Here is a 19,204-nt window from a genome sequence, read left to right as displayed (position 1 = left end):
TCTCATCAATTATTTATAACCTGCCCTGGCTGAACAAGGGAGGGAGGAAGGAAAAAGCCCACAAATTAACCCTCCTCGCACCATGGCACAGCTCCAGCGTAGCATCTGTTGGTGTCTTTGCCAAGGCACAAGCAACACCGCTACCACCAGCATGCAGATGTCCAGCCACATAAGGCAGCATTTGCTCCTTCTCCTATAAGGGGGAGTTAAAAGCAGCACCAACTGTGAAGGAGAGTCAGTCTCCCTGGGTAATCATGGGAAACAAGCGTTTTGGGAAACCCACCTAGAGCTGTTTCTGACCTGGTGTTAGATCCATTGGACATTTTAAATAAGCATAAAGGTCCCAGGAGGTGATTCTGATGGTGTAAGGAGGTGGACAGGGCAAGAGAGGCCCAGAAGCACAATACTTTTCCTGTACAATCAAAGTAACACAGAAACAGTCTGACAATAAACAAACACAAGTGTGGAATATTTTTCCTTCAATGTTTTTACTAAAATCTTTTGCTGCTGAGACACAGATCCAGAAAGGGTGCACAGAAGAGGGAAGGAAATGGGGGCAAGGAGGAGGGAACAAGGAGAGTGGATAGATGGACATTGCTTCATTACATTTTGTGTTAACAAAAAACAAAAACACAAAGGGGGTTTATTTTAAATGTCAGGGGATTTTTTAATATATATATAATACAAAAAAGCGAGACTCTAACCCCAAACTGTGGGGGTTGCATGCAACAAGGAAGGTGTTCAGCAGGTGGGGCATCAATACTTGGTGTGGAGGGCTGACGCGCTTGGAACACAAATCACAAGAGAAGCTGAGAGAATGGAGCATTAAAACAGACACCATGGAAGAATGAGGCGCTGGGGCATGGAGGGAAATTCAGAGCAGCTCCTCAGCAGGGGAATGGAGGGCACTCCACACTGAAGCCATGGAGAAATACAGTCCTTTTCCATCCCAGCCCACTGCAGCCCCCCTGCCACCCCAGGCTTGAGCTCCAGGCATCTATGATGCCTCTGAGTCCTGATTTGCATCCCCCTTCTAACTTCTCTGTGGGCTCCCAAGCTCCCTCAATCAACACCCCATTATTCCCAACTCTGGGCTCCCTTCCAGTTGCAATGTTGCCCCATAGTTCTGTCTCACAGCTATCCCAGCCTTCAGCCTTCTTCATTCTGTTCCTGACCTGAGCTTGTTAAGTCTTTCTGTCCCATTGTCTCACTCTTTTTGTGTAACTGAATTAGGGGCAATAGGGGGCGCTGCTGGAATGAGCAAGAGACAGTGACAAACACTGTAGCCATTTGGCTAAGGACAGGAGAGGGTGCATGGATTTTCAGGACTCTTGTGGGGGCTAGAAGTTAAGGGTACTAGAGCAGGGGAGTCAATAAAATGAGGATGCTCTCTGAAAGCACATAAAGCCCTTCTGTGGCCCTCTGAACAAGAGCTGCCGCCTTGGTTGGGCAGGTGCTTTCCTAGCCCCAGAATTTTACGAGCACAGGCAGGGGGAGAGAATGAATGAAACCACCATTAAATTAGAAACCCAAATATGGCCACTGCATATCCATCTGGGCTTGGAGGCTCCAGCTGCCAGTGAGGGAGAGGGACGGGACTGGGAGGGTCGGCTCCTGCCTCCCTGCTCCCAGAAATCACCAGGGCTGTGTGGGGAGGGCTTGGCTCACAACCGAAGCTCCCTCCATGGGCAGCACTGTGACGGCGGCAGGAGGTGGGGCCGAGACGGCTGCCGCGAGGGGGCAGACCTCACCCGTACCTGTGGAGGAAGATAGATGCAGAAAGTCAAACGTGTTTCTCACCCTCAGGATATTCATTCTGAAAAACTCCTATGATTAACACATAGCTTGCTTCCTGCCACCCTCCAATGCCTTAAACTGGAGTGTTTGGGTATAAGACACCTGGTTTCATGTGCTAAAGAAGAGATGGATGCAGCTGCCCCTTCCTCCAAAGTACCATATTTATCCACATCCTTGAGTGAAGTTCCCCTCCCTAAAAGGTGGAAAAAATTAAGTATCTTCACAGGTCCACATATATTAAAGCAGGCTTGAAAAGAACAGCTTACAGTAACTTGAACTTTTTGAGGCCTCCTACTGAAGCCAACACAGAAACTGGGATTTATCACCTAAATATTGTGATGCTCAAATTATGAAAAAGTGGACTGAAAATTGCTGTCACAGTACATACTAAAAGGTTAAATTCTCACAGGTTAGTTCCCCCCTGGGACTCCATCCCTCACAGTTCTCCAGGATGCGTGATGCAGTCCAACAAGGGAACACGTCCACAGCTGTGAATGGGGCTAGAAAATCTCCCATTGCATCTATAATATCTCATGGGAATTCATTAAATTGCTGGTATCCCATGGTCAGTGGGATCTCAAAAACAACAGCTATGCATGATGTTTGGTAGGGTTCAAAGTCTGCCAAGGCAGAAAGGAGCCACAATACCCATCAATGCACTGTATTTGTCACTTAATGTCAAGATATTACTGGTGGTCCCTATCCCTTCTATGTTTCTTGTTAACGTGCAAGAAAATAATTGTTTCTCGCGCTTTGAAAAATGATACATTCCCTACAGCATTCAGAAATACAACTTTCAAAGGATTGTGTGGTGCAACTTTTAAATTTTTTAAACAAAACTCAAATCCTAACTCTGTCCTAGTAAGAAGAAACTGCAGAAGGATCCCCCAAGCTACACATCAACACCCAAACCTAGACAGACACTGCAATATGCAGGCACTTGAATGCTGGCACTGGGATGCTAATTTAGGATGCAGCCGCCCCAGGGGAGTTGGGGTTCTCCCTTCTCCCACTGAATATAGAAGGACCTTGATACCTTATGGGTCAGATGGGCCTCCCCACCCCATTCCCCAGGACAGAAGGAAGCGGCTCTTGCCTGGTGGCCCGGCCAGCGTTTCACCGCAGCGGTTGGCCCTCAGTGGCCGCAGCCCCTTCTCCTGCGTGCGTCTGCAGATGCCCGTTGAGCTGAGCCGGGGTCTTGCAGTGCACGCCACACAGCTTGCAAAGGAAACGCTCCAGCCGCGGGGCGGCCAGTCCGTGGTCCTTGACCGCGTGGACCCTGAGGTAGGCCGCTGTGGTGAACCCTACGGGAGGGGGAGAAGGACAAAAACCAGCCAGGTCAGTGTCCGGCCTAGTGAAAGCGTACCCCAGTGTCCCGCAATACTTGGCTGTGCCTCACCCTAGAGGCGGCTGCGTCTCAACATCTAGTGAAGGATCCACTGCAACAAGCCTCCCTAAGAGGCAGCTTCTCTACCCAAGAGATGGCTGAATCTTGTCACCAGGCAAGTTATTCCTGTATGAACAGCAGACCCCACCCTAGGGGCAGCTGCATCTGGGTGCTGAGGAAAACCAATATGAGGAACTTAAGTTTCTTAACACAAGAATATCAGAACTACAATCCTAGACTAGAAACATTTGGATGAGAAATGCTCAGTTAGACCTCCTCCCCTTAACCTCTTCCCCATCCCCATAGCAGATCTATGCTTTGTTATCTAAATTTTCTGCAATATTTAAATAATGTTATTTTTAATATATTGCTAAAGCATAATGGATTATGCACATTATCCAGACAGATAATCCAGGAGTTACCAAAGAGGAAAAGCATAGCTAAAATAAAAAAAATCCACTGTGACTTTTGACTATTTCTAGCTAACCTGCCTATTATTCAACCACTTTTGGTTAATGTTTTAAGGATATTAAATATTCTGTCAAAATTAGGCTGGATACTGGGCATGTCAAATGGATAAAGTTGGAACAGACACATGTACTTTAGATATTAGCAAGTCCCCTTTAGTCAGTTTTTTAATTATCTCAAGACCTTAAATTTCTACCTACCCATGGAACTGCATCCATATATCTATATGGAAGATTAACAAAACTAGTCATTTATAATAAATCATGTCATCTTTCACTTACACAGCACACTGAAGCCATTTAAGCTTGTGGCAAAATGGAACAAATGAGATGCCTGGACAGGCAAATGCAAGAAAGAAACATTAGGAGCCAGCTGTCTTGCCAAGCAGGTTGTTTACTGTAGTCACAAGATAGGATGGGCAGCTTGAGCAACAGCCACATACCAAACAAAAGAAATGCCACTTAGTCTCAAAATGGTTCTTCAAACCTGACTTGTTTCAAAGGTGTATTATACAGCAATATTCAAGTCAGGCCTCACTTGCAATCCTGTGGTCAGTGCTCACATAGAGCAACTTTGGTCCTTTATGTAAAGATTTGTTTCCTTCAAACCAAGCCTGCTTCTTCTAAAGCAGGCCTGTTCAACATCTGGCTTTCTAAGATGAATGCAGCCCACCAGCCATGTATTGTGGCCTGTCAGGTAGTTGTCAACCCCACTCCCCATGAGGCCCTGGTGGGTCACTATACATGGCTGTTTGGCTGTGTTTAAGTTGGTGGGAGCCATACAGTCTTCTTCAAAAGCTTGTGGAGAATTAGCTGTATCTGATCCAAGCAGCAAGTGAAATATCAGGTGAGGTGGGAATTGAAACTGGCCCATGTTTACCAGTGAACACACTAGTCAAGCATGACTCTGCTTGCCAACTGAGATATTCTGAGCAAAAAACATTAAAGGGGACAAGCAAACCTTCAAATACCAATTAGAGCTACAATCCTATGCAAACTTACTTGGGAGTAAGCCCCTTGAATCCTAATGGTACTTAATTCGGAATAACTCTGCATAGGATTGTACTGCCCACATGCTAGTGTTCCTAAAGCAAGGCCAATAGGTGTATTTTCCTCTCATCCTCAGATTCTCTTCTATACATAGCCATCTCCCCTTACCTTTGTTGCACAGTTCACAGACATGATTCGGCCCCTGGCTGTGTACTTTCATGTGGTCCGTGATGTAGGCAGCACTCAGCATCTTTCCACACACATGACACGGCACTTTCTCCTCATGGCGGACTGTGTGAGCACGCAGTCGATCCTTGGTAGCAAAGGCCGCTTCACACGTCTGCAGAAATAGGGGGAAAGGGATCATGGCAAAAAGGTTCTTTTCCCCTCCAATGGCCTTCTTCCTAAAGCAACCAAAGCCTAAGGAAACTGGGCCATATACAAGGTTCCCTTTAAAGTACAGGGTATCTGAACTTTGTGCCCTCTTGCAGCAGGAAGTCAGCTATGGATTCTTAGGTGATAGAATAAATATGATGGGGGTGAGGTAGGGATACAGCAATACTGTCAGTGTGGAAAGGTACCTCACATTTGAAGGGCCTCTCTGTTGAGTGGACTTGCCGCACATGGCTGTTCAAATGGTCCGGCCTGCAGGAGGGAAGAAAAGATGTAAGTAAAGTATCTGGTCATAAGGATCCCCCTTTCATCCTTCACTATAAAATTCCATTTTCCTTCTCAATCCCAGATTATATCCACCCTTTAAACAGGTCTGGGTGAACTTTTACCTGTCTCCTGAAGTCAACATTCTTCTGAGGAATCTGAAATGTTGTGCTTTAAAAGGTTTTAAGCAACTATGCTGCAATGTATCTCCTATAGCCAGGATTCCCCCACACTTTTTTAAAAAACTGGTAGACCACCTGTTTTTTACAGCTGCAAGAGGAGCAGATATTCAAAAGGTACAGCTTCCTGTATCACTGCATCTTGAATGCCCAAGTCTTGTAGCTATTAAAAGGCATAAGAGTGATACCAGTAAACAGTAGCAACTGTAACTCTAACAGGCCCCGTACTCTGTGCTCTTGCTAATTCAGAGTATGTGCATGATAATTTGAGGCATTCACTAATATGAATTTAGGTGGGTTGAGTTAGGAAGAGTACATGCTTCCAGAATAGTTCTTGGGGAATTTATCCACTCAGTGATTAATTAACCATAGCTGAGTTGCAGGTGGATACTGGTAAAGCCTAAGCTGGAAAACAGATCAGAAGCTAGTTGACTGATGGGGATCATACATCAGGGAGTGAAGTAAAGGTAGAAACAGCAAATGTAGAATTGAGGGATATTGTCAACTGTTTATGAAGGTTAGAAAATGTAGCATTCAGAAATCAGAATCGCTGAATTTAACTTTGAATATACACAGCTAACTTGCCTAAGGCAAATTTCTATAAGGTGTGTGTAATTTATCTGTTTTCATGATAGATTTTGAGCCTTCATGGTGATGAGAAGAAACTGAAGCAGTATCTGTTAACGGTAATAAAAAGGGTGCAGAAAAGATTTATAATCTGGTGGTATGTCCTGTCTTATGCAGTTCCTTGTGCTTCATGTGTGTGTGTGTGTGTGTGTATATATATATATATATATTCTTAAAAAACCCACTAAGCAGATAAAACCTGAAGTTCTTAAGCTGCATTTTTAAAAGGCTTATTTCTTTAAAGCCAGTTCCTTTATTGTTGTACATGAGAAGCCTGAAAACAGAACTAGTCTCTTGTGGCTCTGGAACCAGGAGGGAAACTATAATTTTTAGTAAAGAAACGCCACAGATCTCTTCATTTTTCTCATTCATACAAGGAGCTGTGTCAAGTACTTTCTCTAAAGGCTTACAGCAAAATCTAAAAGTAACGGAACAATAATTGATAAATTCACTTCCTTTGCATTTGTTTCCTTATATTCAAGGACTATCTAAGGATGACAGAGTGTTTGGTATTCCATTCAACTGCAGGTTCAATGCAGAACCTGAGACTCATGTGAGCACTGAGATGGTCTTGGTTTAAAAAGCAAGCATTTAGCTTTCATTTGTAGAGAAAAGCTGGCAGACATAAGGGTAACTCCTGGTAAAAGCTCAGAATCTGAGGGGCAGAAACCTGATCACATAAAACCTTTTTGCTCAGGTTGTGGTACTTTAGTAGCGCTATTCCATATTGGCCTCTCCTCCTTCCAGTTGACAATCTGCTACTTATGTTCTTGCCTGAAAAGTTAATCATCTAAAAAAAAAAACACCCCTAAATCCTGGAATCAGAACTACAGAGAAGTTTAATACCCATACTGTTGTGTGTTAACTAAAAAAAAAACAAAGCCACTTTTTCAAGCTGTGGGCTTAATCTGCCTTCTTGGACTGAATCTGTTAGAATGTATGCCCCCCCCCCCCGCCCCTTTTTAAAATAAGCTTTTAGCCACTGAGGCTGCAGAAGAGAACTTGGAAATATGGGAGCAGTATCTGAAAATCAAGAAACTCAAGGAACAGGAGGAGGGGGTGACTGCTAGTGGATGAAGGGAAGGATAGAAATGTAATAAATAATGTGTCTTTACTATCGCAGTCTCTGCCAAAATGTTCAAAACTATTTGGAATCTTAAAAGCAGACGACCATACAAAATAATATGCAACATGCCTAATTTGTATACATCATAGTGGATTTTGGTATTTCTGGTGCAGAATATACATCCCTGCCCTTTTGCATTGCATAGAGCAAAGTACAGCTTTAAACTCATTTTCCATTCATGCTTGTGCCAGCGTCACACAATTTCTTATTCTTACCATCTACATTCTAAGCTGTCAAGTTTCAATACTTTAGTCTGTCAAAGATATTCCAGATTCTTGGTGGTTCTTTTATTTCTTCAGTTCTAGCACTTGGGAGTGGAAAATGTGCAATAATTGAAACTTTTGACCTGTATTTATAGGCTGGCTGCCAACATGGTGTCAAAATTCCATTACTAAATTTTCAACTATTTCATTTTGAAAGTGTGGTCTTTTCTTTCCCCACAAGCTGACCTCCTTGACTGTTGTTTGATCTTAGAGCCTATTCAGATGTGTAGAAACTGCATATGGTCTGGTATCTTCTCAGACTGTGGCATTTCAAATTGCAGATATGGGGATCTTTGTTTGAATGCAACTCCATGTTAAAACAAACCCTTCCATGTATATGGAAAGATTTTAACTTGCTCTTCTTCATGACATGCTTGTTTTGTATGTAATGGGGATTTTTTTGTACATGGAGGAACACTGAAACACGCAGTCTCATTTGTTGTCTGAAGTTACACAATTCAGGAAAGACTGTGCCTTATGCTGTTTCAGCATGTTTTAATTTGCCGAGATGAGTAATATTAAAATGGGGGTATGCCTTCGAATTGGTTTTATCTTGTCTTGTCCCTTTCCCAATAGTTTCTGAATTTTGCTTGTTCTAATTTTTTCTGGTTTTCGGAGATTCCAAAGTTACATCTAAGGTCTGCCAAGGTGCCAAAGTCTCAGCAAGAAACCTTTAGTAACAGGTGCAACTTAAAAGGTAACCAAGAAACTGCCTAACAGATTCTTTGGGATTATGATCCAAAATAACTAGTGGCAAGAATGGAGCAGCTTTCTATTTTGGTCATACATTGCCAACTTAAAATTAGTCAGCGGGCACACCCATGAAAATGTGTGCTTTCACCTTTCTCTCACACTTACATACACACACCCTTGTTTGTTCAGCTGGAATCTGTGCAGAAGAACTCCAAGGAGAAAGCAGCTGCTAAAAATGGAACTGGTGAGGAGGCAGGGCAGATTTCCCATGTGCTTTATTCTTCTGGAGACCTCTCCTGGAACCAAGGGCTGCTGATGTCCCTTAGAAAGCCCTACGTGACCAAAGTAGTCAAGACAAGGGGCAAGGAGGAGTCAGATGTGAGTTATGGGAGCATTGCAAAGGGGAGGGAGTTTGATTTGGCCCACAGACTTCTCTGGGCTTGTTATTGGTCATCTCTAGTCTTCTGTTATATTTTACTGCCCACCTAACTGAAACTGGTTCAGTATGTTATCTGCTAAAGCTTACTCTTTACAAGAAAAGGGGAAGTACCCTTCCCAAATGTCAGCCTCCTCCTTATGTAAGCCCTGCAACAATTCCTAATTGATATCCATCCTCCCCACACCCTTGACTCCCTCGTACCGGGAGAAACTCTTCCCACAGTGGCTGCAGATATACGGCTTGTGCACAGCACCATCATGCGAACGAACGTGATAGCTCATGCGGTCCTTCCGCTTGAACCGCTGCTGGCAGACAGGGCACTGGTAGGGCTTCTCATCTGAATGTGACAACTTGTGCCGATTGAGATGGTAGACGTCCCGGAAGGCTTTCCCACACATCTCACACGCATGGTTCTTCCGGATGCGCTTGCCTGAAGCTGTAGTGGTCACCAACCCTGTGCCTGAACCTGCTGTGTTTCCTGCACCCTCAGCAGGGGCAGGTGTTGCCGGGGTTGTACCACCGATGGCAGAAACACTAAGCAAGCTGAGAGGAACCATGGTGGGCATCTTCATGGTCGTGGGTCCAGCGCGAGAAGCTTTGGCCCCTGTGTGAATGGCTTCATGGCGCCGCAGGTTGTAGCCATTTTTGAATTCTTTAGCGCACAAGGAGCAGATGTAGGGCCCTTTGCTCTTCGGCTTCTTCTGAGCCTCACCCGCCTGTGGTGTGGCAGGCGTTGCCTGGGGGGTCGGAGCTTGGGTGGTTTGAGTGGGTGGTGCTACCTGCCCACCGCCACTCTCAGAGGCAGAAGGTTGCTGCTGTTTCAAGGCAGCTGTGTCTACTGTGGAAGCAGATGGTGCAGAACCAGTGGCAGCAGCAACCACAGCAGCAGCAGCTGCTGTTTCCTGGGCTGCAGCCAAAACAGGCAGGAGGTCCACTTGCAGGGACTCAGCAGAGGTGGCTGTCTGTTGGGGAGGAGCAGCTGTGGTGGCAGTCTGAACAGAAAAGAGATTGTATAATTGAATAACAGTGATGAACAACCAATCCTGAAAGCCCGCAGTATCCTAGTAACTTGGGGTGGGGAAAGAGTAGCAAATTCCCACTTCAAAAGCAACCATCACTTATTTAATAAGGTATCTTGAAAACATCCTGTGGGGGGGACTATGGAGGGCTGGATTAATCATCATGCAGCATATACTATGGAATAGGACCCAAGCAAACCTTGGTTTTTTACTGTAATTATCTGAGGGTGCCTTTGGGTGGGGCTTCTCCCTCTTCTGCTCCCAGAACAGGACTTTTAAAAAATTCCCCATAACTCAGATTATGGTAGCTGTTTCATCATATAAGGAGAGGTCAATGACCATATTACTAGTAAGTTTCACAACTTGTGACCTATGGAGTATGAGGGACAAAATGAGCATGCATGCAATAACCATGGAATATGAGTAGCTCTCTTTTTTGTCTATGGCAATGCAGAGGAGGGAATGGTTATATGGGCAATAGGGAGGGTGCTACAATGTCCTGAGGCCCACACCATCCCTTCTTTCTAGAGAACAAGACCTCTCCCAACTGCCGATTACTTTCTCCATACAAAGCTACACTTATCAGCTGCAATGTGTGTAGAGGGAAATTAAATGTGGAGAGCTTCTCCTTGCTGTTGATATACAGTCAGGGCCAGAAATATTGGAACAAGGATAACTGTTTTGGCAGTTGGCCTCTGTACACCACCACACTGAAGTTGAAAGGAAACACACCCAGATGGGAGCAAAGTCAGGACTTTCAGCTGTAATTTGAGGGGTTTGACAAAAGTGGGGCACTAACCATTCATGAAGGACAGCCAGTGGCATACACACACACACCCATCGTTGATGGCTCATAAGTAATGGAACAAACCAACATCATCTCAAACTTAAGGATCACCTTTAATACCTGGATGAAAATCTTTTGCAGTGAATAACTGCCTGCAGTCTGGAACCCATGGACATGACCAAATGCTGAGTTTCCTCCCTCAAGATGCTTTGCCAGGCCTTTACTGCAGCTGCCTTCAGCTGCTGCTTGTTTGTGGGTCTTTCTGCCTTCAGTCTTGTCTTCAGGGAGTGAAAAGCATGCTCTATTGGGTTGAGATCAAGTGACTGACTCGGCCATTGCAGAACATCCTACTTCTTTGCCTGGAGAAACTCTTGGGTAGCTTTTGCTGTATGTTTTGGGTCATGATCCATCCGCAATATGAAGCGGCGTCCTATCAGTTTGGCAGCATTCGTCCGAATCTGAGCAGGAAGTATAGCCCTATACACTTCAGAATTCATCCTGCTGCTTTTATCAGCAGTCAGGTCATCAATAAACACCAGTGACCCAGTTCCATTGGCAGCCATACATGCCCATGCCATAACACTGCCTCCACCATGTTTGACAGATGATGTGGTATGCTTTGGATCGTGAGCTGTTCCTTTCCTTCTCCATACCTTTCTCTTCCCATCATTCTGGTACAAGTTAATCTTGGTTTCATCAGTCCAAAGAATCTTATTCCAGAACTGGGCAGGCTTTTTTAGGTGTTTGCTGGCAAAGGCTAATCTGGCCTGTCTGGTCTTGAGCATTACCAGTGGTTTGCACCTTGTTGTGAAGCCTCTGTATTTACATTCATAAAACCGTCTCTTGACTGTAGATGTTGACAATGACATGCCTAACTCCTCAAGAGCTAGATGTTGTGAACTGGTTCCTCTTCACCATGAGCAGGATTCCGCGGTCATCCACTTTAGTTGTCTTCCGTGGTCTTCCAGGCCTTTTGCTGTTGCTGAGCTTGCCAGTTAATTCCTTCTTTTTCAGGATGTTCCAGACTGTTGAATTGGCCACTCCCACTGTTTTTGCTATCTCCCTGATGGGTTTATTTTGTTTCCTCAGCCTAATGATGGCCTTGGACCTCATGTTGGGAGTACCAGTGAACAGCCACCAAATGCAAATGTAACACTCAGAACCACCTCCAGGCCTTTTATCTGCATGGGGTACCCAGGAAACAGGCCACACCTGGCCATGCAGCTGCTTGTCAGCCATTGTTCCATTACTTAGGAGCCACCAACGATGGGTGTGTGTGCATGCCACTGGCTGTACTTCCTGAATGGTTAGCGCCCCACTTTTGTCAAACCCCTTGAATTACAGCTGAAAGTCCTGAGTGTGTTTCCTTTCAACTTCAGTGTGGTGGTGTACAGAGGCCAACTGCCAAAACAGTTATCCTTGTTCTAATATTTCTGGCCCTGATGGTAGTTGAAGTCCAACTGGAAAGAACAAGCCACATCTTACGGTGTTCTCTGGATCAGTTCAGCCTCTTTCTTGGAGGTGCCCTGGTCTGAGCCTCCAACTGTTGTTTTGATTATAGGGCATGCATGATTACAGGGTATGCATATGCTTGGGTGATGCATCATGTACCTTATTAAATGGAGGGTAGAGCCACTGGCATGTTTGGGTACTCCTTGTGGGAGGTGGGGGCATGGAATACATGGATTGGTTGGGGAGAGAGAAAAATTACCATGTGCTGTAGGTGAAGTTCAAGGAGGAGTATCAGCTAAAAACACTCACTAACTCCACTGACCTGTTAGGTCTTTGCTTGGGAATCAAATTAAAGAGCTGAGCATCTCATGATTAGAGAGCTCCACTTTTACTCAATCTCAATTCTCCACCCCTAAGGGGGACCTGTTTATAAGGTAGCCTGCAGAACTTATTAGTCTAGGAATCAAGGGTGAAGTACTTGTTGATATTAAGGTTTTTAAAATAGTACTGAACAGAAATTGACCCACTCCCCCATACCAAATGATTTTGTTTCCTTTTTAGCATAACAAACTACAGTCATTAATCTCACTCATAAATAACTGGCTTAGTTTCCAAAAAAAATTAAAATTACATCAATCTTGCAAGTGAGTCCATGAAAATTACTAGGCCATTTGCTCACATACCTGTATTAATTATTTTGGGCACATTTACTGGCAGGGGAAACAGGGAAGGCCACCCATCTTCCAGTTTACAAAGATCTGCCGGCTTGCCATAGGCAACTAGATGACTGGCTATTTATATGCCTGGATTATGGAAATTTTATTTGGGAAAAACTTCAGATTGATCTTAAAATATGAGATCTGTATCCTAACCATGCATATGCCCATAAGTCTTAGAAGTGCTGTCCATGGGCCCAGTGAACAGTGTCAGAGCTTCTGAGTCTACAGCACTGCTGAAACTAAAAAGCTGTGAATCCGATCACTCTGTTCGATGGGAAACCACCGGAAGTACCATGTAAGTCCAAGCTATAAACATAGGAATTAATTAAGCATGATTGCTGGCTTTTGAAAACAAGAAATTCAGAGATTTGGGGCATAACCCTCTTAGACCCCAGTTTGTTCTTAATCCTTGGCCAAAATATTTACAACAAATTAGAAAAGAATTACAGAATTGAAGAACAATGTGCTCAGACCTGCTAAAAATTTAGAAAAAACTAATTAAAAAACTAACAATTTAGAAACGAGTTCCAAGGAAAAAGTGAAGGTAGTCATTGGGTTCAAATGCAGCCATTTTACTCTTGAGTCTTTTATATTTATGAAGAAAGATTTAATTTTTGCAGATGTATCTTCAGCCACAAGGTATGGACCAGAGGAAACATCTTCATTGAGAAGCGTCTGAATGATCAGCTATACTGCTGATATAAGGTGAAGGATATAAATAGGCCCCAGGTAACAAGGTAAGACAAGATCTTTGGTACGTGCTTGTCTAAAAGACAAAGCTTCATTATTCTAGTACTTGTGCCCAGCCCTACTAGAAAACAAGGAGGAGGAAATACTGTATCTTGAGGTGACAATCTTCATTTTAATACCTGTAGACAATAAGACATAACATGCTATCACCTTGGAGTAAAAAGCAGAGACAATATGCTCCAATGTGGTGCTTGTGGGCACCAATGTGCCCAAAGACACCCCTCTCAGTGCCTGCCAAGCTCTCTGCTCCTCCTGATTTTTATTTTAAGATTTTTTTAATTAGAAGAAAATAACTGGGAGGCTGGCAGGCTGCAAAGCAAAGGGCTGCCCTCCAGCACCATGTTTATTTGGATTCAAAAGACTAGTTTTATGTTTTGGAGCTCAGACGCTACCTTTGTCTTGTACTTGTGTTCTTTTGACTAATTGCTTTTCTTTTAGTCTCACTAGTTTGCCTTCTAGAAAATGAGTTTTGTGACTGGCCATGCCTACCATGGCAGCCATTTTATGAATGGGCAATCCCCTCATGGTAGCCATTTTGTGAGAGTGCCTACAATACTGACTTCATTCCAAATGTGCCCACCAACCCAAAAAGGTTGGTGACCAAATTATGAATACTGGAGAAACCTGAATTCAAATTCCTGTTCAGCCATTTGCTTGTCACCTTGGATAAATCATATGTGCAGCCAGATTCAACGCAGATTTACTTGGAAGTAAGTCCTACTACATTCAGTGAGTTTTACTCCCAGGAAAATGTGCAAAGGAATGCAGTCTTTGTCTAGTACACTAGTCAGGTAAATGAAGTAAGTAACATACCTTACAGGGTTATCAGAAAAAAATTATCAACAAGCACTACCATCTTTGATCTTGCGTTTCACATAGAGATCTGTCCTGTATTTCTTTAAAGAAGAGTCTTATGTTCCTTCACAGTCTTTTAATATCAACTAAGCACTCATCTGGTTAGGGTTTGAAAACCTTACTCTTCTTGCCATGGCGACAGTTCAGCCAGGCTCCAGTGAGCGAGACAAGCCTGAGACTTCCTCCCATGGGTGGAGTTACAGAACGGGAGGGATGACCTCCTCCCCAGCCCCAAACATGGCTAAAAGTCTCTTATTTGTTTTAGCTCTGCACTTGCTGGATTTTGTTTTAGCTCTGCACTCTCTGGCTCCAAAGTGGAGGGGTGTGTGTAAATGCTTTGGCTTGTCCATGTACCTCTTGGGGGTTGGAGCGCCAAACAACTGGCAGAAGCAATGAAAAGCTGCAAGTCTCCATTGCCCCTTGCCAGTTTTACACAGGAAAGGTGGTAGAGGTGTGTAAGCTTGTCTCCATGCCTGCTGGGCAGCTAAAGCTCCAATCACCTGGCAGAGGCAGAGAAACCCTACACATCTCAGCCATCCCAAATCTGTCAACATCTCTTCTTGGTTGTAGCATCCATAAACCAAGTTTGAACAGTAAGGATATGTACAGATGTTTCCAGTGGCTGACCAACGGTAGAGCTCCCTTCCTCTGGTAGAGGTTTGTCGATGTCCAAACCTGGATAGCTTTCATAAACACAATAAAACTTGTTTAGACTGGCCTTTTAAATTCTAAACTTGGTTAAGCATGGTGTGATGTACTGGGAGTAACCCCCACTGAACATGGTGGGACTGATTTATGAGTAAATGTGGATAGAACCAGGCTGCACATCACACCATGTATATAAAATAATATTTTGTTATTGTTATTAAAATTATTATCTCCCCAAGTTCTAGGATGAAGGGCTGGTAATAAAAACAAATAAACAAATCTAAGTACAGCCAAGAGAATCTGTGCATATCAAGAAACTGTTCTGACACACAGTGAAACCTTCACTTAAAAAAGAAGTCAACTTAGAATGTACCAGATTAACTTCATGAGCATGCTAACTACGATTTGGGTGGGGTGGAGGGAAGGCCTCTTGCAAGGTAATGGTATAGAGTTGTAATCAAAGTCAGCCCTACTTAGAGTAGACTCACTGAAATGAATGGGATTTAAGTTAGACAATTGTATACAACCCACAGATTGCGTACTCGGCTCAAAACCCTGCCACAGAGGTTAGTGGATAGTCTTTGCCAAGTCATTATCTCAGAGTCAGTCCCACCACTGTAAAAATGAGTTGACAGACCTCAAATAATTAGGAGGATGGCTAAATGACTAGAGAGAGCTAGAGAAATTAATTTTAAAATGAAGTATTTCTACCAAGGAATAACCCCCATTTGAGGTAGAGGCAATGTATTTGGTCTCTAGCAATGAGCTGCAGCTACCTCAAGAGGTGATTATTTTCAAAGGAATCCATTGCTCTCCATTTGTTGCCCAGATAGACTCACCTGGAAGGGGCTTTGACCGCAGCCCTGAGTAGCAAAAAACCTGGACTGGATTTCAGTCCCAACCTGCAGAGGATTCTGGGTATGACTCTGCTAAAGAAACAAAAAGAGTGAGATCAGGGAACTTTAGTAGGAAGACCACCTCACCCCCAACAATCCCTAAGCGAGTTGGGACAGTCTATTGGCAACTGCAAGGAGTTAAACTAAAAGGCCAGTATGAACGAGAACAGGTAGCAACAGGAAGTCAGTAAGTTTGGTTATTCCACAGAGAATCCGAGAAGCTGATTTAAACCAAGTGAGAAAAGGGCTCATTATAAAGAATGTAATACATTAGATATGGTAGCAAGAAGTTTTCTGGAACATGGAGGATGATCAGAATGTGCTTGAACAAAGTAACCAGGCATTGTGTGCAAGTTTGAGGAAGCTGTGAGTACCATGTTTGAGTAAGAGTCTGGGATGAAATAAGGAATATGGTGTGTTAGAGAGGAAGGAACACTTTTTTGTGGGAGAACAGTAGTGTTGTGGAAGAAGGTAGGAATCAAAAGCAAGCTGGGTTTAACAGGTTGAGGTCTGAGTAGATGCATGACTTTACTTGGGGTCAAGGTGAGCTGTGACTCTTTGTAATAATGTAGATAAAAGAATAGAATATAAGGAGAAGAATACTATGAGAACATCCTCCTGTTAGGGAAGAGGACAAGGGAACAGGCAAGCAATTCCAAGCAGCAATAGCTATGGGCAAGCTATGAGGTGTGTGTCTGGGATCTGCTGAATGTAAAAGAAGCACACATATTTTTATTTATTGTATTTTTAGTCCACCCATTTTAGTCCATAGCTTCTTTGGAGCTATGATGAGGGAGCCAGATTTTTTTTTGGGGGGGGGGTAAAGGGTGCTGTGCATGAGGGTCAAGTACCAGGATCAACGACAGCAGTGTTTGGGACCTCACAATGCAGATATACTGGGAGAGGAGGGACATTTAGGGGTGGTCCAAAAAGCAAGTGGTTGCATATCTGAAAAAGGGAAGGCCTAAGCTGTGCCCTGCAAAGAGGAAATCCTGGGCGAGGAGGAAGCAATAGGACAGGGAGGGTGACTGGAGGAAGAAGCACTGGAGGTGTAGCACTGACACCCAGTGAAAGGTGAGGTCAACAGGCAGGTTGTTATTCTTTGGACAGTCATGGGAAAGGAAGTGGTGGTGGTGGGGAGGTTGCAGGTTTAAAGAGGAAACTGTCTGCAGGAGTGGTTTTGAAGTTAAGGGGCTACATGGGGTGGGGAAGGGCAGTGTTCTGAAGGAAGCATGAGGCAATAGAAAGGTGAGTGAAGCAATACAAGGGGGGGCTATGAGCTTCTAGGCATGATTTGGCATGAATATGCCTATTCACTCAAAAGGTAGGATAGTAAATAATTTGAGGCAATGTGCTTCCTGTTAGTTGTGTCTACAACTAATGTATCATAATCTTAATTTGTGGGTGAGGTGGGAAGAAGTGGGATCTTCTTGCATTTTCCTATGGCAAGAGGCTACCTACGCCTGAGCGCTCACACCTAAACATAAAGCAGGAAACAGGTGGAAGGTTCACCCAACACCTGTTGGTCCCAGAAGGTAGTACTTAGCAACCCCCTACCGCATGTGCGTGCACTTGAGGGTAAGTAAATCCTGAAGGCCGAAAAATAACGAGGAAGCACCTTTCTGGAGTGCGTGGCCAAGTCCCAACTGGTGTGGGGCGAGAACCCCTGCGACACGGGTTTGAGGATGGGAGGCGACCAATATGGAAAGGGGCAGTTTGTGAGGTGGTGGGGGCATTCTGGGAAGAGAGGATTATATGCGTGTGGGGAAGAATAGCCTTGTACAGGAAGAGGCAGCTGTACAGTGCGCGCGTGTGTGTGTCTTGGGGAGGGGGGTATTTTTGAAAGCCGGATCACTGGGAGAGGGACCGAGGATACTCTGAGGTAGCAACTGGCAGGGAAAAAGGTGGGGAGAAGCGCGAGGGGATGGGCAGAGCGAGCGCGAGAGGGAGGTGACCGTTGATGGTGGTGGGGGTGGAAGAAGCGCGAGGCGCAGGGAGGGGCTGGGCACAGCGAGCGTAGAGAACGAGGGGGTAGGGGGAGCGCAAGGCAGCGCTGGGCGGAGGGAGGTGACCGTTGGGGCAGCGCGAGGCGGAGGGGGGGAGCGCGTGCTGAGTGCGCCCTGCTGGCCCGCGCGCGCAAGGGCCCCCGCCCGCTGGGATTCCCGAGGGGAGGGGCGGGGCCGGGAGGGTGTGAGCGGGGAGCCTAGAGCTCTCGCTTGCGCTCTCTTGTCCTTCCCCGCTCGCGCTCCCCCCCTTTTTTTTTTAGCGGAGAAGGGAGGGGGAAGGTGGAGGAAAAGGGGGGGGGTTACCTGGAAGATGAAGCTGCTCCAGTTGCTCGGGTCCATGGCGGCGGCAACGAGCGGGGGAGGGGGGGTTCAGCTCGGCGAGAGGGGGGGTCGGGAGGGGAGGGGGGAGCGAGTGGGGAGCAGCAACAACGTCGCGCGGGCGGGGGGAGTGAGGTGGGAGGGGGGATAGAGCGAGGAGGCAGCAGCGCGAGGAAACCTCGGCGCGCACGCTGATTGGCCCCTTCTGCGCGCGCGCGCGCCCCCCGGCGCCACAGCCTCTCTGGGCGGGAGGGGGGAAAGGGGGGGTGTGGAGAAGGCGGCAGGTAGCGATTGGGTGGGGCCGCAGTCCTCGCTCCCGTCGTGCGCGAGATTCGGAGCAGGGACCCCACGTGCTGTTCTTGCTGATTGGGCGGAGTGACGAGCGCTGTGACTGTAGGGCCTTTTCTTTTACAGAAGAAAGTTGATTGGCCGATGCAGAGGCGGCCACGCGCGAGTAACGGTTGTCTCCTTCCCCTCCCCGTTAGTTTTCTATTGAGTGACACCGTCCCCTCACACAAAATGGCCGCCAGGGCTGATCTCGTTCATCTACAATAGCCTGTATTGTGCCATTTTTCTTTGCTTTCTCATCCACTCCATATTATCGCGCTCCTCTGCTTTATACTTATGTCTTTTACTATTTAAAAAAATGTTACAGGGAAGACGGAGCTTCACAGCATATTTTGGCCTCTTAAGTTTGTTATTGTTAGTAAGCAAAACAGGTGCAAGCTGGGTGAAATCTCCGTGCACTGTGATGTAGAGTTCACACACGAAAAGACGAGTTCTGTGCCCTGAGAGGTTGGAAGTTGTTTATTATGACAGGATGATGTGTTAGTGCTTACCCCACAAGAAGCCACAAATACAAGAATTTACTCCCATGCAGACTTCCACTGGACTTGCTCAGTATGAACTCAGGTGTACAAATGTGTTGGATTTAAGACTTTTTACTCCACTGTGTGTGTGTAAATGTTAAACTAGGTCATAACCTAGCCTCAACCACAATTATTCAGAGTATGCCTTTGCTCTTTTAACACATGGCAGGCCTGGGAAAATCCCAGGGGTCATATTTGTGCACCAAATGTGCTAAATTCAGGTCAGTTTTGGCACTGCAATTCACATAACTAGACTGCCA

General features: G+C 45.3%; 2 protein-coding genes across 8 annotated transcripts in view; one reads left to right on the top strand and one right to left on the bottom strand.

Annotated features, from left to right (window-relative positions):
* Positions 1-465: 465 nt before the first annotated feature.
* On the bottom strand, positions 466-18,309 carry MAZ (MYC associated zinc finger protein). Of its 4 annotated transcripts, none has more exons than XM_084805802.1 (7): positions 18,061-18,309; positions 15,695-15,784; positions 8,827-9,617; positions 5,223-5,286; positions 4,810-4,981; positions 2,894-3,101; positions 467-1,757 (listed from the first exon to the last, which is right to left on the bottom strand). In XM_084805802.1, the coding sequence occupies exons 1-6, from the start codon at positions 18,094-18,096 to the stop codon at positions 2,914-2,916; spliced, it is 1,341 nt and encodes a 446-aa protein (XP_084661928.1). In that variant the 5' UTR covers positions 18,097-18,309; the 3' UTR covers positions 467-1,757; positions 2,894-2,913. The 4 variants fall into 4 exon arrangements, with proteins under 4 accessions (XP_084661931.1, XP_084661932.1, XP_084661928.1 ...); XM_084805803.1 differs by having other exon boundaries at positions 15,695-15,781; XM_084805805.1 differs by lacking the exon at positions 2,894-3,101 and having other exon boundaries at positions 466-1,757.
* Positions 16,707-19,204, top strand: part of MVP (major vault protein) — a 42,134-nt gene continuing 39,636 nt past the window's right edge. For 2 of the 4 annotated variants that reach the window (XM_084805799.1, XM_084805797.1), the window contains exon 1: positions 16,764-16,825. The gene's annotated coding sequence lies outside the window, so the exon portion shown is untranslated. Of the gene's footprint in view, positions 16,826-19,204 lie in introns of all 4 variants that reach the window. The other 2 variants (XM_084805791.1, XM_084805800.1) reach the window with 2 other exon arrangements.

Source organism: Heloderma suspectum, chromosome 6 (assembly GCF_057233095.1).
Source record: "Heloderma suspectum isolate Gila_16-S chromosome 6, 16-S_ref, whole genome shotgun sequence".
NCBI lineage: Eukaryota > Metazoa > Chordata > Lepidosauria > Squamata > Helodermatidae > Heloderma > Heloderma suspectum.
The sequence above is the reverse complement of the archived record's forward strand: the minus strand, read 5'-3'. Positions and strand labels throughout refer to the sequence as shown.